A 23,879-nucleotide genomic window follows, 5' to 3' on the forward strand; every position below is an offset into this window, starting at 1 on the left:
CCTGGGAACAATCTTTTACTACCATAGCTTTACTGAATTTTTGTGCTTTGCTGAATTTTTCAGCTTTTCTGGGGCAGAGGAATTGAAATTACATTGGTAAGAAGTGATTTTTTTAAAAACTATCCAGTGTGACCACTGAGAAATCATGTTGATTTTTGGAGCATCTTGCCCCCTTGCATAATCAATCACATTAATGTTTAGGACAAGCATCTCTTTACAGTACAGTCTTTCTGCACACTCCAGTTACATGTTTTCCCCTGAAGTGAAGGCTGCTATGTTTATCTTTCATAGATAAAACACAAAGCATCTCCCACAGATAAAACACAAAGACACTGTGAATTTGACAGCTGACTGAAAAAAACCCCAAAAACTGTGAAAAGGGAGAAAGAGCCTTTGATATGATTCCTATTATTCATACACATTCAGCTAAAATATTTTCCTAAGATGCGTGTAACATCTTAATAACTTTATAACTTTAGTTATATATTTAGTAATAACTTTATAATGTATAATAACTTAATAATGTTTAATAACTGTGCAATACTAGGTTTAGGTTCTCTTGGCAGAGTTGAAATCATTAAGACATTTTATAGCTTCAGTACTGAAAACAGCATCCTTATGTCCAACTATGACTCTGAACTCAGAGTTTTCAACTGTATCCACAGCAGATTGCAGGTAAGTACAAATTCCACTGTACTGAGACTGTGTCCATATTCATACCTGCAGACTACTATAAATTTACTTCTCTGCAAAATTCAAACCAGAGATGGAGTTTTATAGAAAAGATATGTCATTTTTATTATCATCTCAAAAAGAAAACAGAGTTTCAGAGCTTTAAAAAGAACTTGCAACTTTCAGGCAGTACTTTAGAATATGAGCCCTTCTAGCCTAGTGCATCAACCAATGTAACAGACATTACACCAAATTTGGTGTCGCTGAAAGAAACCAACAAACCCAAACCAAACCATTTCACAGAAGTGAAAATGGAAGGCAAGCCATCATTTACAGGGAAATATCACATAGACAAAGTTTTGCAAACTGCTTTCCATTTTCTTCACAAACTTCCAGTCTCTCTCGCACAGTGAGTCAGAAATCACTTAGCTCTTCTTGACGTTGCAGGACTCATGAACGGATCATCCTGCAGTTTCCAAAGAGACACACATTACTTAAATTAGCAGGTGTTCCAAGTCATAAAAAAGCAAAGTCACCTTTAGTTTAAACTAGAAAGCCTAACCATACTAGTCCATGTTTTCTGACAGACCTGTTTTTGTTGGTTTTGAAAGGAAAGAGGTCATTTATTAACTTAGAAGCCAGTGTGAGATGTGTGCAGAGAATAGAAGTTTATGTCAATATGACCAGAACAGCTACTTTGACATAAGGTACAATCTATATTTCAGTTGTAAATGAGCAGCATATACCTCAGTTAAATTATGTCTATATACACGTTGCACATCATAGTTTACTAATATTTGTATGAATCAAAAATACTGTTTATTTTTGCATATTCAAGCAAACATGTAGGTTTTCATTCCAGGTACAAGAAGAGATAGCACAGTGGGGAGAAGAGACAAGAACGTAGTATTTTCTCTGAAGTGGCCACCACTTGACACTGTTAAGGAATGGATTCTGAGCATGCATGACAGACTCTGAAAACAAACTGCACAGTGCTTGACAGAATAATGTCTTCTATTCAGTGCAAAACTGTGTAAAAAGTTCTACTTGCTTCATTATGGAAGAAATCATTTCCTAGCAGTTCAAAGATACACTGCAAGAACAGACATATTAGACTTGAAGACAGTGTTTTAAATTTTTTAAGAAGTGTACTTAGGTAATTTGCAATAATAATATGCCCTGAAAACTGCCATTTCTAAATGCAAAAAAAAAAATCTTCCTTTTTAGAAGAATAAAATATATAACTAAATGAAAGGATATAGCTAAGCACTAGAAGAGATTATAATTACTTTCTCTCCCAGGCAATTCCAGGTCCACATTTCAGTAATGACAATTCACTGATTACAAATTGAAGGGAAAAAGGATCGGGTATTTTTCTGAGGTATTTTTCTAGCCTTATTTTTGGTATTATGTAGGTAGTTGGCTGCAATAATCTAGCCCTGTTAGTGAAAAAAAATAATAAATTCAATTTCACTCTGAAATGCTTTATTCAAATAGGTGTAAAACAATGAGCTATAGAAACTTACATGAAATAAAACAAAAGAACAGTACTATATACCATACCTCATCTGACTCATATTCAATTCCTCTAGATGCTTGGCTCTGTGAACCTCTTTTACTATGTGAAGACATAGCTGGCAACCTTGAAACATACAAAGAGAAAAAAAAATGGCATCAGCATGTTCTCAGTCACCAGACATTCCAAAAACTTCTCTTTTAACTTACGAGTTGGACCACCAATACACAAAATAAAAATAAACAGGCATAACAATAAGTAGAACAATACAAATTCTTAAAATAACATCTTCATACTAAAGTTCTGATTAAGTTTACCTCAATCAGTAATCTAATTTTTTCTGTTACAAAAAGATAACCCATATTAGCAAGTAAAAATTTATATAAATTTTCTTAGCAGTGCAATGACTTTCCTAAAAATCTGGTAGTCAATCAGACCCTTTGACTGCCAATTGCCAGCCAAAAATAAGGCATACATTGCATTCATGAAGCAAACATACTGACCTTTGATTTATTTTGGAAGAAGGAACAAAAGAAGTATCTTCTGGATCAGAATCAATATCTATAATATCCTGGAAAAAAAAAGTATAAAGTTTTTCCACAGAATTTCTCCTTACAGAGAGAGTGCATAATGTGTCAGCATTATAGCACAGAAACTCTGGGTTTTTTCCAACTATACACCTATTTAGTTAGAATAATATACACTTGAGAGGGCTCCAGGCTAGAACTGCACAAATTAGCAAATACAGCACAAGTTTATCCTTCACATCTCTGACCTAGTACAACCCACCAAAACACTCATGTATAGACACCTTGTATCTTAGGCTATGGCCACAAATAAAACAGGGCTTCTCTCAGACAAACACCATAACAAAAAAAGGATACAAAAGGTCTACAGATTAACATGTAGAAACTTAATGCTGGAACTGATAGTTTGGGAACATCTGCTGATTTAGGCTAATGCTTTGACTGTGTATTTATTTTTAAAATCAACAGTAAAGGCGCAACTTCACTCATACAACAAGGTGCTTACCTCAGAGTAAGACTGGAACGAATTTGAAGAGTGGTCTGTTTTGGAAGACCTAAAGACTGGAATAAAACATAAGCAATACTTTTAAAATGCTCACACAATCAAATACAAACAACATTATACACTTCTTATTTAACATGTGCCTAGCATGCATTTCCACTGCAAAAACCTCTGTAAAACAAACAAACCAAACCAAAACATAAATTAAGTCTGTCAACCCAGGGCTATAACCCTCTGTGCAGCTGCAGGTTCCCAGTCTGGCTGAAAAACCATCAGTAATGCTGGTTAAGAGGATGCAAAAAATACTACTGTGACTGAAATTCCTGTATATCTAACAGGCTAATTATGAACACCCCTGCTAAAATTCATTTCTCTGCAGTCTTTCATTTGCTGACCAATTTACAATTAAGGTAATTTGCTGAATAATTTAAAATTCAGTCTACCTTGGTGTATTTTCTGAGGGGTTTATGTGTAGTATTTTTTTCTTTAATTCTCAGATGACCTATGCTGTTTCCTCAGTGCCTTTCCTCTACAGCAAGGAACAGCTACTCTCACATATGTAGGTGGCTTAAAGATAAGGTTTTCTTCTCTAGTAAAAACTGGAATTTACAAAACTCACTACAATGTAAGGCTACATGGATCTGCATTAAAGCTTACTAACTTGTAAACATCAGTCAAATATAACTTTTTATCCCCTGAGGAAAATTCTGCCTAAAATATTAAGACGCATTCTTTCTATGCATATTCCTTAAGAAACTGCATTATGTAATATGTTTCCTATTTGCAGTTCTAGCCAGAAGTTCCTAACACATTCTATTTTACCCCATGACAGAAGAATATCACTAATTTTTTTCCTTTTCTTTTTTTCTTTCTCTCATCACTGTTAATTATTATATTTCATTACTGCTGAAATAATCTCTCACAGCTGAAATTGACTAACAGAATAAAAGGCAATTAAAGCACTTCATCATTGAACAAACACCTTCACTACAATTTGAGAGAGAGGATTAGAGTAAAGATAGATCACAGGCCTACCATCCAGGATAGACATATTTTTGCCAGGAACAGATACAGGCTTGGAGGCTCTGCTGCCAGAAGCTGACTCTTGGCTAGTGGTTCCTGTAGATATAACAAATAAAACGCAAATCTGTTCAGCAGGTTTCTTTTTTCCTCTCTAGTCTATTATTACTGAGCGGGAAGTCACTTTAAAAAAATCTACAATCCTCTTTACTCCTCACTTTCTCCTTGAATTATAGCCCTCCCTACATGCAGAAGAACTGCTCTGGGTCAACTGTTCAAAGGTCCCCAGACACAACCTCTTAACACAGAGGGCTCTACTCTGATGGGATCACAACAGTGGTGGAGCACAGGCTCACAGAACTAGTTTAAAAGCACTAACCAAATCAGAGGCAAGATGATAGCCTTCATTTGAACTCAACCCACTCAGACATTTGGGCATACTACTGAGATAACTCAAAGGAGTCACTTATTTACATATATATATATATATATATATATATATATATATATATACATATATATGTATGTACTCAGTGAAAATGCAACTGTAAAGGAAGTACCACTGCAAAAGTGTACAATCACACTCAGTCCAGGAGCTATTTAACTCTTTTTGCTTAAGAAACACTCCCCCTATTTTCAGTCACTAGAAACAATAAAGTCTCTTGTAAATTACATTAGGAGAGATGATTAGTAAAGAGATGTACCTCCTCTTTACACTGATCAAATGCATTATCTTTAGCAGTAACAAAGGTCTATCCATGCACTTCATCGCACAGAACTTCCCAATAATGCATCTTTTAGGAGTATACTATGTTTCCACAGCAGGGAAGCATGATATTTTTCTTTAATCACAGTGAAAAAGTCCCAACTTAAGCCTTGTAAGGCAGTAATTTTATGTAATAGGATAACCCAAGTATTTGAGAAGAGTTTTTTTTCCAGTAGTTCTTAAGCAGCAAATTTCCACTTGATGGAAGCATCAGAAAAGAGTCAACTTTTAAAGAAAAAAGTCAGGAACTCCAGTACAAAGAGTGCAGTTTTTCTTACCTCTTCCTCTTCGAGATGAACCTCTTGCTGTTGAATTTTGTCCTCTTGCACATCTTGCCCTGCCTCTTGCCCGACCCCTTCCTCGGCTCAGTGTTGAAGAAAGGCCATCACTCGGATTGCTAGTGCCCATCCTCTCTATATCCATGGAATCTTCATCACTGGAGGCTGCAACCAGAGCATCACCCTCAGATCGGTGGGCTCTGGCTCTGATCATTGCCTGAAATGGAAAAATAATTACAGGAAAAAGAATCTTAAATCATGAAACACACCATTGTTAAATCCTAGTTATGTACAATAAATATATAACATAACTATAAATAAAAATGTGTAATTCTAAACCAGCGAGGTTTAGAAGACACAAATCCAGTGTTACGGAAGATATCTGTGAAAATACATAATTAGATGTGTACATATAAAGTAGTTATCTAAGACTGACACAGAGTGGAGCTCATTAATGTGACACGTTGTCAGTGAAGTCTGGTGAGCAGCTCAGCTCATCCTGTGTCAGCTCCACGTGCCTGCTCAGAGAAAGCACCCTATGGGCTCCACTGACTTGCACTCTGTTGATGACAGTACGTGCTTAAGACAACTAGCTCAGGTGATGATATCCTAGACCAGGAGAACTGAATCTCACCCCAGGTGTCCTTTATCTCAAAATTCCATTCCAGTCTCACATAACTTGCAAAGACAAAGGAGCACCCATGCTAACAGAGGTTGGCAGTTTTCTCTGAAAATATATATGCAATCGAAGTATGAATGTGGGAGATTTAAGATTGCTGATAAGGACATAGTACCTAAAGGTTTATCAATATTCCCCATTTGTTCCAGTAATACCACCCAATACATTCCAGCCACATGTCCACTGGTAATGAGATCACAAAGAGCTTAAGCTGAAAGGTCTTTGAAAGTCACCTGCCTGGTCTAACCTCCATTAAAAACAAGAAATAATGAACAATCAGATTCACAAATTTGTACAAAAAAGAGACCTCAAAAGCCAAATTGAGCAGTAGCTTAGGTACATAATTATTCTAACAAAGATTTAAAACAGACTTACTAAGCCTTAAAGGCAGACAGGCATATTTTGTCAAGGACAATGCTGAAGAATTGCTAAATGACTGCATTTATATGCAGAAGTCACCACTCCATTTTTCAGCCTATGTTCAAAATTCAGAGTAATTACCTCACGGACTTCCTTATCTTCTTCTTCGGTATTCTTTTTTCTACTCTCTCTGAATTTTCGCACCTGAATAAAAAACCAGTTCCCATCAAAATAACAATTCATGGCATACAACAATCAAAATACAGCCAGTGTGAAGCTTTAATCACTGAATCATTAAGTCAAGCTCATGTGAGAAGTGGAGAGTCCAAGAATAACTGAACAGTTTGTTTAGGGCAAGGAAGAAAGCCTGGCACACGATGAAGGAGATACTATGTTTAAGAGAAGAATGAGATAGCAATTTTGACAATAAGGGACACTGGAATATGAATAACTGGAAAAAGAGGTAGAGATGAAGAAGGAAGACAGAAAATAACTATTATGAGAAGAGACAATGCTGTACAACTAAGGAAGCTCAACTTGAAAAATATGGAAAAAGATATGAGGAATGACAGAAAGAAGACATTAGTTCTAAGGACAAACAACAACAGAAAATACACCCTGAAGTGTCACAGAAAGCCTGCAGGCACTGATTGTTTATTGTCTCTTTCAACCCCACATGAATTAAAGCAATCAGTAAGAAAACATGTACATGTAGCCTTCCTTCCCCACCAAATTATTTTTTAAACAGTGCACAGATAAGCTGCAGAAAAATTACTTCTACAGTGTTGAATATTACAGCTGAATAAATGGGCTCACGTGGAAGCTCAACTGGTTGACAAAAATGTCTTTCAAGAGTTCCTCAATACGCACAAACCGGGCCTGTCTTTGGGATGCCCTGAGCTGCAAGCAGTTATCTAGAAGCAAGCAGAGCACCTGAAGTATAAATTTCTTTTTTGCTTGTCCTGTTCTTGTACTCTTCCCTAAGCCAATACGAAAGAGCTACAAAGAGATTATACCTGTCATCTTTCTCAGAACAGTAGTAAATATGTAGTTCTACATGTATTAAGACAGATTTTTTCTGTGAACATGTGCGCATGTTCCATTTTCAGTACAAGTTTTGAAATCATGTATTTGAAACTTCCTCATAAATTAATTACTGATTTATTAATTGCAGAAAATTACTAGAGTCAAGTGTTGCCTCTGCTTGACAACTGAGGCAATACTTGCCTCAAGCAGATGCTCCACACATAGGCAATTCTATTAAATTGTGTTTGAGCACGGATTTTTCTACTGTCTTGACCTCTCTTGGGGAATCAACATTAACAGACATTACCTCCTCATCTATTTTTTCTTCCACTGCATCAGTGCGACGCTCCTTGAGAAACCTTTGCGTTTTTTCTAGCTGAAATTTCACCAACTCTTCTATGGCATCTTTTTCTTCTTTGTCCACAAACTCTTGCACTGCTTCTCCCATTCCTCTTTCGGTTAGAAGTGAAAGCTGTACCTTCTTTAGAATTGGGGAAACAATTTGTTAAGAAGCATCTGCCATTAGAGAAAGCAAGAAATATTCCAGCTGTTTCAGATAAATATTACATTAAATTGGTTGCAAAAACAGTAATGTGCATTGCTTATTTAAATCAGAGAAAAGCACAGCAATAAGCAAATATTATGTGTCATAAACATACAACTCTCTTGCTACTAGCATGTCACATTAACTTTACAGAGTATTTTTCAAACTAGTCAAAGCCAAAGGCTTTATGGACAGTAAAGAAACTGCAATGCTAGTAATATCTAAAATAAAATCTTCCAGGAAATAATGCTGCCCAGAAGAATAAACTTCCTAACTATTATACAATAAAATGCTTCAATAAAGTAAGTATAACAAAGGAACATGATTTATGCTGTCCTAATACTGACACCTAGCATGTGTCTAAGGTTAGGCAGGATGACGTAATTTGAAGGATCTTTACCTCAAGAATTCTTGCTTAAAGACTTTCTACAACTGAAATAGCTTCTGCAAGTTATGTTTGATCAACTACATCAAGCATTTGTGCACCTGGCTCATAGATGTTACTGCACTGGTGCTGGGAAAGGGAAATATACTATATTTAACAAGAGGGTGGGAAGGAAGCAAATTATCACGAGTCTCTCTTCCTTCTCCCTGCTCTGCTTTAGATAAAATGTGGATGTGCACTACATCTGAGGACACAAACACACTGCAAAGCAACAAGTGACTCTAAGTCAGCTGGTAATAGTAAATGCTACAGTCTCACACTGGTTCTAGAGTAAATTAAGGCAGCTCTTCCCTCACATGCTGCCTGAGATTCTCCTCCTGTACTTGAGTACATGACACACAGTACAGGGCACACACTGCAAGTTCACACAAAGAACTATCATGCTCTCAAAGCAGTGTGTGTTCACACACCTACACAACCTATACACAGCAGTTACTTGCTAATCTAAGACACACACTTCATGTGTCATCTGAAACACACACACAGTGTTTTGGGAAATAAATTCATTTCATAGTGAATGTCAGAGTCTTTTCAGGGCACACTACTTCCATTAAGAAAGAAAAAAAGGTAATAAAAATATCATATGACATTAAAAAGGAAAATTATAAAAGGTAGAAATATACCTTTTCTGCTGTCTGGAAATACTGCTTTACAAGGTCTTCTACCCTCAGTGTTGTTCCCTCAGCAGGTCTGCTAACCAATTTTCCAAAATTAAGATCAATGTCTAGAATAGAAAAGCACAGTGGCATCATCCAGATTTACAGCTTTTAATTATTCCCATCCCACTGACAGTAGCAGGAAAAAAGGTTAATGCAAGTCTCCTAAGAATTGTGGTCCCTTTTGTATGTAGAGCTTTTTGCTCTTTTTAGAGTCTATTCATTGGAAACACAGAGAAACATAATTGTGGAGACAACTCCATGTCTAGCAGATATAAAGAGTTCCAACTAACATATATCTGGAATTATATATTGAACACTGTGTTCTGAAGGTTATTATAATTGAACTCTAGAAGGTCACAAATAGAAGAAAATCATAGGAGTCATCAAAGCATAAAGTTTTTTATAAGTAACCCATTTACTAGAAAAGAGATTCTCCTCTGTAGCACATGGACTGATTTTCAATAGGAAATGCTCATAGCTCATCCCCCCTTCTCAGGCAGCAAGGTAGGAATGGCAGAAAGATGACAAGGATAATCATCCTAGGTTAGCATATACCACACAAATAACTTTAAGTGACTATAGCCAGCTTTAGACTATAGACTGAATTCCTGCAGTTTTAACATCCCCTGTAGTGTACCACAATGTGCACATAATGAAAACATTGTGTGCTTCCTTAGCCACTTCCCTTGCATAAGAGGCTGTCTAATAAAGCAACACAAAAGCCATGGCAGTACTTTCACATTCCCTTCCTGAAGCTGATATGCCCATTAAGTAGGAAAAGTAAATTAGTGAAACATGGTGGCACATGTGGTAGCCACTGTGTATTCTGAAATGTTAATAAGATTATACAACTATAAAAAAAGGAAACCAAAGCAAAATAAACCAAGATCAATACAGTATAATTTTAAAACTCACTAAAAGCAGTTTTTATTCATGAAATGATGTTTTGAACTTTATAGAACTGATAGTATTCATAAAAACTGCCACTGGAACTGGACAATGCACTTGCAATGTACTAATGCAAACTAGAAAGAGTTTTTTAGCACATTATGTTCCTGTACAAGCTGAATCTTCATTAGCAACTATTACAAATCCAGTATTTGAACAACATGTATTAACCATTTATTAAAAATTCTAGGAAACAGTGAGAAATGCTGCAATACTAACAGCTATTATTGGTTTTGCACAAATATTTGAATAGAAACAAACCTGGAAGAGACAAGCCAAGAGCACCTCATACACACAATTAATTAGGGCAAACAAAATGCTATCCTACATTTGGACCTTTTAAAAAAAATATATCAACAGCTCTTAAGCCCACACCCCTCATGACTATTTTAGGTATGAACAAATTAACTACTACAAAGTAAAATTAAAATATAAAGGGAAAAAGCACTATATCCACTTCTTTTCCTTCAGAGTGGTCAAACCAAATCATCTTATTCTAAGAAGCCTCGGGAGTGAGCCACTTAATGCCTTTCATGGTAATTACCACAGAAGCATAGAGTAACTCAGTCTGGCATGGGGCTATATGTACTACTATAAATAACTCAATAAGGTCTGAGGCCAAAGGAGAATGAAACTGGTTATGAATAACTGTCAGAAGACACTGTGCTGAATATCAGAATTTTTGGACAAACGCAAAAATAGAAAAGAAATAACTGTGCAATATATACACTTCAATAAGACAATGCATCTTTACTCCTCCTGTAAGACATTAGACACCAAACCTTTGCAAGTGCTGGGCAACAAAATACAGAGAGATGAAGGCAAACAAAAGCAAGCCAATAATTCCTTCTTTCATAATCACCTTTTTTCTCTTTCTGTTCACGGTGCCTGAAAAAGTGTATGATGTCTTTTGGGTTAGCCACCCGATGCATGTACTTCTGGCTGAAACGATGGACACTGAACGGTTCAAACCCACCTGCATAATCAACCTAAGTGAGGAAAGGACAAATTTAAATATGAAACAAAAAGAAGTGGGGAAGTCACACAAATCAAAACAGATTTGTTATGCTTCAAAGGAAAAAATTAATAGTAAGAAATAAGTCAACCTAAAATTAATGCCTTACTATGCCAAACAGTTAACAGCTAATAATAACATTAGCAGAATAGCTAATAACAGCTCATTTTTATAACTCGTTCTTAATTTGTTTCATTTACTAGCTTTTTCAACAGTTTCCAATTGGGTTGGGAAAGCACACAGGATAATATGACCTATAAAAATTCACAGTAAATAGACACTTCTGATGCCCTTACTCAGAACAGAGTGAAGTACATTTATGACCAATCTCATCCTTTAACTTAGAGTACTGGTTACACAGGTAAACAGAAGTATGGTAGGTGATTTATTTTGTCTGTACACACCAAAAATGTATACATTATGTGTTTACACAAAAAGCATGACTTTGCTTTGAAACCTTTCACAGTGACCTTTAAAAACAAAGCAATCCAAGCTGAACAATTTCTTACTCTTAATCTTATGATAGGCTTCTCTGGCTGGCGAGGATTTCCCAAGCGTTCTCTTTCTGCAGTGTCCAGCATCAATTCCACCTGTGAAGGAGAATTATAAATTCAGTTCTACTTTGTTCTCCTACAGATGCCTGAACGCTTCAAGTATAACTTTAAATACATCCAGCTGCAAGGGGAGCAATCAAAATAAATCATTATAGAATGTGCTCTTGTTCCTGAACACGTATGTCACAAAAGTCATTAAGAATGACTGAGGAAAACATGACAAAGAAGGGTTTATCCTTCAGATATAGTGTAGTCTAGCAGTATCAACACCACTGATCTCTCATATTTTATAGTCACTATGCTTTGCTAAATTTCTAGTTCCAGAAAAGCAGAAAGAGCCATATAAACCTAAGAACTAAACAATTAATAAATTTGCTTAGTTACTTCTGCCACTTCAGACTGCTTGGTTGAGCTCTCAGGGTTTAGGTCAATGTATTTATGCTGGTTCCAAAGTGCACATCCAACATTGTCCCACTCTTAGGTGCAAGCTTTTGTACAAAAATCATAAGGACACCTAAAGAGCAGTTCCAGCCTACTTTAATAGCTCATCCCAATCAAGGAATCTGGAAGCCAAGGCTTCAGAGTGAATGGCATGGAATTAGCTTCCTATGGAAACACTGTCTAAGTTTGTTTTAATATGGGGCACAAGATTTCTCATCTTCCAGTCTCAAAACCAGTCACACATCCTATTCCCTGTCCATACAGTTATCTATAAACTGTTATCATCACAAGTTACCTTTTCCATGCAGAATGCCTGTACTGCCTGAGTAACATTAGGATTGTCAGGATGAAAAAGATCTGGATGATCCGCTAGAACAATGTCCTCTATATGGAAAGTTCGCACTGTCTCTAGAGCAATCTTCTCCATTTTCATTTTTTTCCCTTTAACATGCAGCAAACCTATGTGTCTAGAAGAAGAAAGGTAACTTACTAGAAGATAAAATTAAAAGAACTGTGGTATAAAGATTTTTCAAATTCATGTTTACTTTTCAGGGACAAAATTTCAAAAGCTACAGAAAGATCTGTACTTCAGGGTTGGCCTGGCAAAACTCCCATTTTATTACACTTAGATTATGCTTATTCCATACACAAGCACCTGCACTCAGTTACTTGTATTCCAATTTATCAGAGTGTAACTCCTCTTAGCTAAGTTCCATTTGCTTTAAATGTTAGATTAAATTATGAGCAAAGCAGAAGTTATACCAGGTACTCATTCCATCTACTTTGCTTATTATGTCACACTCTGAAGCTAATCCACACAGTAATACAAGCCTTTTCATACTGTATTCAAGTACTTTTCTGTTCTCAAAATAACATCTGAGACATGCAAGACAAGGGATAGACAAGAACAAAAAGAAAAGCTCACACACTTCTTCACGGCTTCTCCAGGGGACAGAGATGTCACCACTGAACTTCCTGGCTGAGAAACATAGAAACGTTGCTGTTCATTTTGGAATGGAGCTATTTTGCACTCATGTTCATGACCCCACACAACAAGATTAATAAAGTCATCTAAAAACTGCTCTGGAATGTAGTTGGTCGCTCCATGTTTGCTCCTGTTCAAGAGAAGAGAAGAATAATGGATGGGCAAGGAGAGAGTGAAGGAGAAAAACATCAGTGTGATTTAAAATGATACAGGAACTCCAGCAATAATATCAGACATACATGTCAGCTCTTCTTCACATTTATTCCTTACACAGTTGTTTAGTGTTTGGTTAAACAATAGGGCAACTTACATAGCTCACTTTTTTACACAGCTCACTGTTTTCTGCTCCCCTCCTTTATCTGGATCTCCCTTTTCTTCTTACTTGGCTGGTAAGACTTTTGGGTTTTTACTATATGAATACATTTATAGCATCTCACGGCAATCAGTTTTGGTTGTTTTTTGTTTTTAAATGGTGGGGAAAAACCAACTGAATTAAACAGACATGGGACACGCCATCCCCAATCCCTTTCTGAAAGAAGGCAGGTGGAGGAGTGAGTTCCTTCAGCCTACAGGACAGAAATCAGTACACAGGGTAATATGAGCTCTATTTGTTTACGTCTGCCTCACCATTATTTGAGCATGAGGATTGCCCTCTTCTTCAGGAAAAATCAGAAGAAAGTATTTGGAAAAGAACTCTGCCTGTTCCTACTACCACTGCTGGTAGCAGCCTGCAGGCAGCTAGAACATGTTACCAATCTGTAAAGCACAGCAGTGCAAGGGAACACAGGGCACTTGTTGAACTATGGTTCAAACAAGGATAGAAAATACAATATGAAGTCTGGTGTTCTCCCAGCTCTAACAAGCAGATTTATGCATGTAACACTACAAACCCTCCTCTGACTATAAAAGTTTGGGAAGAGATCTCCCAGCTCCCTAACTCATTTATTTCAAACCTTTTCCTTTACAATTCTTCTCTAAAAAGAGCTGTAAAACAATGTTTTCACTTGTAAAAATCTTAAGAAACCAGCTACTCACAAGAAGTATGAAATAACGCAGCTGGTGTGCTCACCTATCCTTTTCCAGACAGTTTAATGTAGTAACACAGTAAGTTGCTGTAATTCATTTAGTACTGTTACCTATTTTGATGAATCACAAACAAGTTAAACCAACTATCTTCATCCTCCTTTGGTCTCAGCATGGTTACTTGCTTATTGACAAACATACGATACAACCTCTCATCTGGAATTGCTCCTGAAGTGGGCAAACAAACAAACAAAAACAAATTTGTGTGGTAAACAAGTCTGTATTTCATAGCATTTTTACTAGCAACTCTATTAAAAACAGCATGAGGAACAAAAATATAGCAACCTCCTGATACCCAAAGTGGTTTACAAGAAAGCTGGAGAGGGACTTTTCAGAAGGGAAAGCATGATGGGACAGGGGAATGGCTTTAAACTGAAGGAGGACAAATTTAGGTTGGATATTACTATGAAGTTCTTTACTGTACGGGTAATGAGGCACTGGAACAGCTTGCCCAAGAAAGTTGTGCATGCCCCATCCCTGGAAGACACTGATTATTTCCTTGATGTTTTTAACTAGGGAAAAAAAACCCAAATTATCCTTAGCCAGGCTCATGATAGACATCAATAAATTCCATGTGGAGTGTCCATATTTTGCATAAGAACAAATGCTCTCTGAATCAGAGAAAGTCATAAAGGTAAAAATAATTCTGGCACAAACACAAAGAAACATGCCATGAACACCTTCATGTAGCAACACTGGTACTTTAGAAAGTTGTTGCATTTCCCAGTATCAACTTTGGTACTGAAAACTCTTATATTTTGATATTAGATCATTCCACTAACTACTAACCTTTCAAACATCTTAACTACTAACCTTTCAAACACCTAGCATCTCAAGTGTCTCATTAAACACACAAAATCATGGCCAACTAGGACTTAATTTGGAGCTATAAAAGTTGCTTGGAATTAGGTATTTAAGCACTCATGACTGGACAAAAAATAAGGGTGGAAAAATAAGACCTTAATAGTTAACTTCTCCAGACAGAGAGCAGTCAAAAATAACCATACTAAGGATGAAGTGAGAGTAGAGAGGAATTCAGTGGAGAAAATACAAAGGAACAAACCTGAAGGTGAAAACATATCACAGAACCGCTTTAAAGTACGAAACTCTTAAGTTTCTTTAAGGTAACTGAGACTACCCATGGCCAATGCTACTTATGAACCACTTCAGACAGAGACATAAGACACTAGATTTCTGCTCAGACAGCTTATGTTTTTAAATATAACCAAAATAGCATATAAACATTGGGTGTTTAAGTTTTGCTTAAGTAGGATGAAATAAACTTAATACACAACAGAGAGAATTTAAGAGTGATTGCTCTGACTTGATACACCAGCACTATGGTTAACTGAAGCAGGCTTCATTTATCACCAATAAAAGTACAAAAATTAAATTTAGGAAGATTTATCTAAATGAGCAAAAAAAAAACCCCTGCCAGCTAGTAACACAAAGCAGGACGAAAATCTGACATTGTCACAGAATTTATATGCTTTAATTTAGAATCATATAGACCTTCATGTTTGTTGCAGCCTCATACATTTGCTCCAATTTTATTCATACCCATTAAATTTCAGTAATACATGAACAGTCTAGTCACAGTCTGGCAGACAAATACTCACCTAAGCCATACAGAGCAATTTTTGTTCTACCTTTACGCAATAAAATGGGACTAATATCTATTTTCTCCACTGAAGTTGAACGCCCAAAGTGATTCAGCAGTCCTGCACAGCTTAAAATATCCAATGCACACAGTGAATCTGCCTAAGAAACAAATACAGAATTTGAATAGAACATTAAGTGTTTAATGTCTAAATGAAAGTCTCAAAAGTAAGATAGAATATCTTTCCTTGAGTAACTTCTGCAGTTGAAAATAAGTCCCATAACAAATATTAAGGGTTTTGCTAATACTCTAGAGTACTCTTTTCCTTACAAGTCATACTTCATTTGAACAATATGAAACTAAACATTAAATCATTCAGAAATACAAAAACGCAAAAAACCACTCAAACTAGCCAGTCTCTAAACTACTACAAAAATTATCTGGTTAAGGTAACTACCTTATAGTAAGTTCAAAGTTAAACTGCTGCTAAAACACTCATCTCTGTGATACACTGCTATTTGATATAAAATGCAAAATCATTAATTTAACACATGCATTTTAATGCTTTCTAAACCATTTCTTGTTTACTTTGATTAGCTTGTTTTTAAGCTACCATTTCACTATTATCAGATTATCCTCCTTGAAAATAAATGATGCATATCAATCACATATGCACAAATCAAAACAGCAAAATTCTCCTTTTTTAGGAAAGAAGCTTTCAGTCTCTACAGATGGAATGTTTTAGAAACTTTTTCAGAAAGGCTGCTACTTCTAGGCATGAAAAGTGATTCTGTTCTCAATGACAGAAACCTACATACATTAAGAAATTAAACACAGTTCCTATGGATCTCTTATTTACATTTGCTTTTAAATGTCCCACTTACTCTTAACTCATTGTCACTCATTAAGGTAAGTCCTAAGGATGCACAGAATATTTACACACAGAGTGGAGCAACTGACTAAAAGTAGCATGGTCTCCCAGAACTGTATTTCTGTATCTTTGTAATGCAACAGTAAAATTATGATAAGAATTACCCCTGTGGGATCATCATGATTGCCATGAATACTAAAAACTGGAATAGAAATGTTGAGATTTTCATCCTGATAATTCACCCAAGGAAACCTAAACAAAAATAGGAAAAGAAATTAAACTGTATCTGCAAATTTGTGTATGATTCTCAATATTCTCTTCAAATTAACTTCATCACAAATAGATGTGGTAAAACTCAGAAAGAAGTGATTATGAATAAGCCAAAGCTTAAGCTTAACCATAAGAAGATTCTTACTCATGGTCTGGAATGGCACTTTCTATGGGGAATAGGGTAGCAAAAGAGATCTCTATTTTTTAGAACAAGCCATGAAAAGATTTGTACAAAAAATTGTGTAGAACTAGTGGATTAGGCTGTGCAACCTTTGCTTACACACAGGGAACTCTGCTGAATGTGAACTGGATTACTTGTATTGTACTTGCAAAATGGAAACTGTACATTACATAAACATATCAAGACTCATACCACACTCAGAGGTTTCTCAAAATATTGTACACATTTCTTTACAGACTTAGATGACAGGTGAAGTTATCCTGTGAACTGTCCCACGCAGGCCTAAAAATTCCAGGTTCCAGTCATGGAGAATATAAAATAAAAATCACAACACACTCACCCAATACACAAACCAAGCCTTACATGATAATTTATAGTAACATACTTACTTGCTGTAATGAAAATTAACTGCCTGATCACTCAAAATTTCAAACTGAACAGGACGATCACCCATGCAGTATTTTCTTAGTGACTCCAAACAAGAGTGTACTGTTTTTCTGGAGGGTTTGTTGTCGTGAAAAAGGTCTCCACCTAATAAAATAAAGTCCACCTGTATGTAACAAAAAGCTTTATTATTTTAATACAACATTTTGTATTACCTTGAAAGACTTCTAAGCAAATTGTTTAAATTATTTCTTCTAGGGAGTTCCATATATTTCCTCAAATATGAGAAAATAATACTTCTAGGTAAAAGGAGTTAGTTGTAAGAGAAACAATATTTAACTTCCTAATTAGAAAAAACCTAATTAAATTACTGATTAAAACAAAGTCAACCCCAAAAAGACCCATTTATGAAGAGCCACAGGAGAAAACAACTAATAATGGTAAAAAAATGATTAGTCTACTATTGTAATAAGGGGCTCCAAATTGGCTCCTGAACATTTTTGACAGGCATGAAAAGCTACATTATTTTCTCACTGCTGCGCTACCTAGTGCAAAGAAACCAGTAGCCATCACCACATTATTCTGAGAAGGTGCTAGCTGCTCTTTCTGCATATACTGCATATATTTAGCTTTTGGTAAAGCATTAGGAAAAAACCTTATCAAAATTACAAAGAATCTGACTGATGAACATACAGTCCTTAAAGATGGAATCAGAGAATTTTTTAGGTTGGAACTCTAAGATCAACAAGCCCAGGTGTTAACCCAGCACTGCCGAGTCCAACATGAAACCATATCCCCGAGTGCCACATGCATACATCTTTTAAATATCTCCAGGGATGGCAACTCCACCACCTTCCTGAGCAGCCTGTTCCAGTGCTTGACAATATTTTCAGGGAAGAAATCTTTCCTGATATGCAGTCTAAATCTCTTCTGGTGCGCCTTCTGGCCACTTGCTCTAGTCCTGTTGCTTGGGAGAAGAGATCAACTCCCACCTGGCTACATCCTCCTTTCAGGCAGTTGTTGAGTTCAGTAAGGTCTCCTCTGAGCCTCCTCTTCTCCAGGCTGAACACCCCCAGCTCCCTCAGCTGCTCCTCACAGCACTTGTGCTCCAGACCCTTCCCCAGCTCTGTTGCCCTTCTCTAGACACTCTCTAGCCCCTCAATGTCCTTCTTGCAGTGAGGGGCCCAGAACTGAACACAGCATTCGAGGTGTGGCCTCACCAGTGCCCAGTACAGGGGACAGTCCCTGCCCTGCTCCTGCTGGCCACACCATCGCTGATCCAGGCCAGGATGCCATCAGCCTTCTTGGCCACCTGGCACATGCTGGACCATATTGGGCCTTCTGTTCCCATGAGAAGCGTGTCTCCTCTAACAACCCACCCTTTTTCTTCATGGAAGGAGTTTTGATATTGGGCACAGGCAACAACCTCAGCAACACCTCTATGCTAGATGAACCACTGTCTTTGTTCAGTTCCACTTGCAGAGCCTCACACCTGTTATGTCAGGGCATGTGGGGATGTGGGGCAGTCACAGAGGAGATGCACCTGCTGTGCTGGGCAGGAACTTGTTGCTATTGCCCCCCCGCCCTCGTCCCTTAATTCAGTGAGTTCATCCAGAGGATAGGGAATCCCCTGGATCATGTGTCCTGCCTGCCTGTCAGGCCTGCCCTAAGGAAAGTAGACTGTGATTCCAGCAGAGTCTCTCTCTCATACACACTCCCTGATACTCCTCAACCAGAGCTGGGTCTGGACAGGGACTTCTCTCTAGAAAGGCCATGGCTTTCTGCCAGATAGACACCACCGCTCCCTGGTGGAGCTGGCAGGGCTCAAGTGCTGTTCCTGCACAAAAAGTCACACCACGGCAGGTCTGTTTGCCATCCTGGAAGTGCTCCAGCTTCCTGCCATTCCCCTGGAGCTTCTTTTACAGGTGCGGGGTGGGGTCTTGGCTGCCACTGCTCCTGACTGCACCCAGGTCCCATCAGCCGCTGCGGGCGCCTGGCGGCTCTCGGCTCCTCCGACACTGTCCCAGTTCAGGAAATCCCTCTGTCCACCCCACTACAGGATTCTGCCACCAACTGTGCAGGAAACAGAGCTGCTCGGCACCAGAACTGCTCACTTCAGCGACTCAGCACTGCACGACACTTCAAAAGCTTCTAACAAATCTCTGCTGGTTTGTCAGAAGACTGTATATCACTACTCTCACTCTCCTCAATTATTTTTCCCCCTCGAAGTGACAAACCCTCTCTAGATACCACTGAAACCCAAAACCACTGCTAATGCAACCAAAGTCATGATTCAGTAAGAATGCTCTCACAAAGAATCAGGCGCTCCTTTTACTAAACCAGAAATGAAACTGAATGTAACAAATAGTTCAGCCATTTGATTTGGTATTACTAGAGACTGTACCAGGACTAAGCTTTACAGCTTCTGGCAGATTGGACCATATTTTAACAGCTTCAGTTTTTCCTTCTCCAAAAAGTAGCACTTACTTCATTTTTTTGAGCGTGGTCCAGAATTTCATTAAAAGTTACAAATGTATCATTTCCACGCACTGGATCCTTCTCCAAATAGCCGAGATGAATATCAGTAGCAACGAGTATTTTAAAGGTATCTTCATCATCCCTGAATAAGACAGGAAAACTAGTGTCTGAGAGCAATACACATAGGGAATTTCTACACAGGCTTTACTAAGGTAAGCTTATCTGTCCAAAGTCATGAAACAAGGAGATTTGTCATAAAACTCTACCAAGTATCAGTCCTCTAAGAGTCTCAAAATACTTCACTACTTGTACTGCAAACTGCACATTGCCAAAACAGCCAATTGGAAGATTTGTTTATCCTAGTCATTCTGCTCCAGTAAAGGGATGCAAGCACCCCTCTGAAGTATCTAATTAAAAACTAAAGAACCCTTTGTATGTTTCTTGCTTTTAAAAATACTTGTGGAAAGTCTAATTCTCTTTTTGCACTGGTAATCTACACGTGCATGAAGGCAAGCACGGTGATCATAAGGACCACAGGGAAACGCAGCTGATGATCCCGGCTCTTCTTAACTCGTCCCAGACACATAAAACACTTGCTGCCTGGTGTGTCAGCATTGCAGGGAGCTGCAGACAGCGGGAGCTTACTGTGAGTTGATGGCGCTCATCCTGGTGCGAGGTTCCTCACGGGAAGGCTCTGGCACAGCGCTGACGGCTCAGGGAGTCAGCGTCTCTCTTCACAGGCGCTACGCGAAGCACAAGAGACCAAGCCAGGCGCCGGGCCAGGGGGCACAGTGAGGTGCGATCACTCCGCACGATCACCGCCGCCGCTCCATCCCGCGCTCCCGCCGCGGCTCGGGCCGAGCACCGCCCCCGGCCCGGCCCGGCCCGTTCCGTCACGTCCGGCGGCCGCGCGGCCCGGAAGCGCTCGGCGGGCGCGCCCCGCGCGGAGCCCCGGCGGCGCTGGGACCGCGGGTACCGGAGCGGGGCCGGGCGGGGCGGACGGGAGACCCGCGGGGTGGGCGGGGATCGGCCGATGTCTTGCGGGGCGGTGCGGTGCGGCCTGCCCGGGGTGATGCGGGCCCCGCGGAGGGGAGCGGGGCCGGTGCTGCGGGCCGGGCTGGGCTGGGCTGGGCTGGGCTGGGCTGGGCTGGGCTGGGCTGGGCTGGGCTGGGCTGTTGTGGCGGAGCAGAGACTCTGCCCCAAAGTCCGGGCTGCTCTCCAGACCCTTTGTTGGTAAAGTGAGCAGCGTTCCGAGTGCGCTCAGCAAAGCCCCGTGCAGTGCTGCACTGCAGTGTGAAGGTGGTGCCGTCCGAGGGTCGGGGTAACGCGGTGCTTTTTAGCGTGGATGTTGTCTGTGAGTTCTGGCAGAGCTGGCAAAGCCCGGGTTAGCAGAGGGTCACTGAGTTTTCCCTTGAGTTTTGCTGTTTGTTGACACCAGCATCATCCATCAGATAGTTTTATTGACAGTGCACCGATAACAGTTACAGTTGGCATAAATACTGTTCTACAGATGCTGACTGAAAATGAATAAAGACAAGCAAGCTGATGAGGACGATGATGACAGCGAGCTGTTCGAAGACTTCACAGAGCATTTTAACCAACTTGAACTGCTGGAGACACACAGGCATTTGATTCCTGTAGGAACTCAGAGCTGTTGGTCAGGACAGTCTGATGATGATGATGATGAGCAAGAAAGAACGGAGGAATGGTACGAAATGCAAGAAAAGAAAATGGAAAAACATCCAGAGAAATTGCTACTCTGGGCAGCTGAAAACAATCGGGTAAGGCACTTGCTCTGTTCACATATGTAATTTACAAGAATGTTATTTTGAGCGTGTCTGTAGTCTCATCCACAAACAAAAATTTACCTATACTTTTCTTTCTTTCTCTGAGCTCTTCTGATTTGGTTTTGCAAGCCACTCTATGTAAACCATCCCCCTTTGTAGCCCGTACACACTGAAGCGTCTCTGGATCCATTGGCTGTTAGAACAAATTTTGATTCCAGTTCAAAGTTCAAGTAACAGCACTTTTCTTTAACTTCTCTAAACTGAAAGCATGCTAGGCTCTTCATGGCAAGTAAGCCTTTTAACTGGGGTGGAGAGGCTGTACCTGAGATTTTATAAGTGCTTCTGGCACTGACAGAAATTAAACTTCAGGACCTTCAAAGCCATGTGGTGGTGTTCACAGGGGTCCCAGGACGAGGGAAATGATGAGAATCTTGACTCCATGTTTCAGAAGGCTGATTTATTATTTTATGATATATTAAAAGAAAATTATATACTAAAACTATACAAAAGAATGGAGAGAAAGGATTTCATCAGAAAGCTAGGAAGGAAAGGAAAGGAATGGAATGATAATAAAATCTTGTGACTGTCCAGAGAGTCTAAGCTGGACTTTGATTGGCCATTAATTAAAAACAACCACATCAGACCAATCAAAGATGCACCTGTTGCATTGCACAGCAGCAGATAATTATTGTTTACTTGTCATTTATGAGGCCTTCCAGCTTCTCAGGAGAAAAGGATCCTGTCAAAGGATTTTTCATAAAATATGTCCGCGACAAAAGCCATACATCTTGTTTCATAGAATCACGTGAAGTTCCCTGTTTTCTTTAAACAGCTGGGTACGGTGAAGAGGCTCCTGACGGAAAAGCTGGCTCCAGTGAACGCTCGTGATGAGGATCAGTACACTCCTCTGCACCGAGCTGCCTACAGCGGGCACCTGGACGTTGCACACGAGCTGGTGGCCCAAGGGGCCGACGTGCACGCGCAGACCGTGGACGGCTGGACGCCCCTGCACAGCGCCTGCAAGTGGAACAACACCAGCGTGGCCGCGTTCCTGCTGCAGCAGGGCGCGGACATCAACGCGCAGACAAACGGGCTGCTGACACCCCTGCACATCGCTGCAGGAAACAAGAACAGCAGGGAAACCCTTGAGCTCCTGCTGATGAATCGCTACGTGAAGCCAGACTTGAAAAACAACTTGGATGAAACTGCCCTTGACATTGCAAGGAGGACTGATATATATCACTACCTTTTTGAAATAGTAGAAGACTGCATAAACACTGTGTCCCCCTAAAAGCTTGTGAATGTGAGGTTTTCTGCCTCTTTCTTGTTAGTCTTCTGCATGCCTGTCGGTGGTGGTCTGTCTCTTTGCAACGAGGTTTTAATGTAAGATATTTCAGTATTCTCCTCAGGCAAAATGTCACCTCCTGCAGTGCAGTTCAGTGGTCACGCTCGTACTTTGAAGCGTTCCTGCAGTTAGCTGAGGTGGTCAGAAAGTCTCAGTAATTCCTGTGAGTTTCTGTTTAATAAGTGCAGATTTGGAGAGGCCTTTGTAAGTTGTCTGTAGTGTCAAAGCAGGAGGGAAAACTGGAATATTTACTTGATGTGAAAAAATTCTGGCTTGGTTATGCAGACTTTATTACGGCTCACTTGAAAATTATTTTTTGAGACATTCTAACTTTTTTAAAACTGCATGAAAGCTCAGAATGAATGTAACTTATTGGGTGATACACAAAATGTTTAATGAACCTAATGTAAGGCTTATTATAAAATAAAATATCTAACTCAAAATATTTTGTCATATTTTTAATTAAAAGTCCATTTATCAATGCAATCTGTTCATAAATCAAACACATTATTCATAGGATAGAAAGTAGTTCTGGTTTATTTTTTTCCTGGTGCTTTTCAAGGAAGGGACTTTCTATCAAGATCCTCTTTACTTTTCCCTTGCAATTAAGTTGCATAAAGACTTAATATCAAGAATGTGGCATTAATTGGAAAAAATGAGCCACAACCATGTGAGGATAAACAGCCAGCATACTGTCGTGTCTGTAGTTACAGGTAATTTAGTATTGCCCTTTGAGTTAGTACACTAAAATTTTGCCATGGTAAGGGCACACAGTATGTTTTTCAGCTTCAACTTTGCCATCTGTAATTTAGAAGTGGAGAAAGTTACTTCTCTGTTAAACAAACTGAAAATTGAATGTAAGTGCTGAAGTACTGTCACTATGAGAGCTGTAGTAAGCACTGTCCTATGCAGATGTCTTACTGAGTGATCCCAAGCTCCTTCC

The 23,879-nt window shown here is 39.0% G+C and overlaps 2 protein-coding genes across 3 annotated transcripts; one reads left to right on the forward strand and one right to left on the reverse strand.

Annotated features, from left to right (window-relative positions):
• Window positions 1-772: 772 nt before the first annotated feature.
• Window positions 773-20,660, reverse strand: MRE11 (MRE11 homolog, double strand break repair nuclease). 2 transcript variants are annotated; one of them, XM_063148870.1, is made up of 19 exons: window positions 20,450-20,660; window positions 19,814-19,946; window positions 17,332-17,492; window positions 16,656-16,743; window positions 15,640-15,781; window positions 14,074-14,188; window positions 12,882-13,067; window positions 12,248-12,419; window positions 11,467-11,547; window positions 10,805-10,931; window positions 8,959-9,059; window positions 7,654-7,827; window positions 6,462-6,524; window positions 5,282-5,498; window positions 4,253-4,336; window positions 3,221-3,276; window positions 2,692-2,759; window positions 2,236-2,314; window positions 773-1,138 (listed from the first exon to the last, which is right to left on the reverse strand). In XM_063148870.1, exons 1-19 carry the CDS (start codon window positions 20,467-20,469, stop codon window positions 1,094-1,096), a joined length of 2,112 nt encoding a protein of 703 aa, XP_063004940.1. In that variant the 5' UTR covers window positions 20,470-20,660; the 3' UTR covers window positions 773-1,093. The 2 variants fall into 2 exon arrangements, with proteins under 2 accessions (XP_063004940.1, XP_063004941.1); XM_063148871.1 differs by lacking the exon at window positions 20,450-20,660 and having other exon boundaries at window positions 17,332-17,473.
• Window positions 20,661-20,710: 50 nt separating this feature from the next.
• On the forward strand, window positions 20,711-23,379 carry ANKRD49 (ankyrin repeat domain 49). Its single transcript, XM_063148872.1, has 3 exons — window positions 20,711-20,776; window positions 21,315-21,585; window positions 22,424-23,379. Exons 2-3 carry the CDS (start codon window positions 21,328-21,330, stop codon window positions 22,880-22,882), a joined length of 717 nt encoding a protein of 238 aa, XP_063004942.1. The 5' UTR covers window positions 20,711-20,776; window positions 21,315-21,327; the 3' UTR covers window positions 22,883-23,379.
• Window positions 23,380-23,879: the final 500 nt, after the last annotated feature.

The sequence above is a fragment of the Melospiza melodia genome, chromosome 2, assembly GCF_035770615.1.
Source record: "Melospiza melodia melodia isolate bMelMel2 chromosome 2, bMelMel2.pri, whole genome shotgun sequence".
NCBI lineage: Eukaryota > Metazoa > Chordata > Aves > Passeriformes > Passerellidae > Melospiza > Melospiza melodia.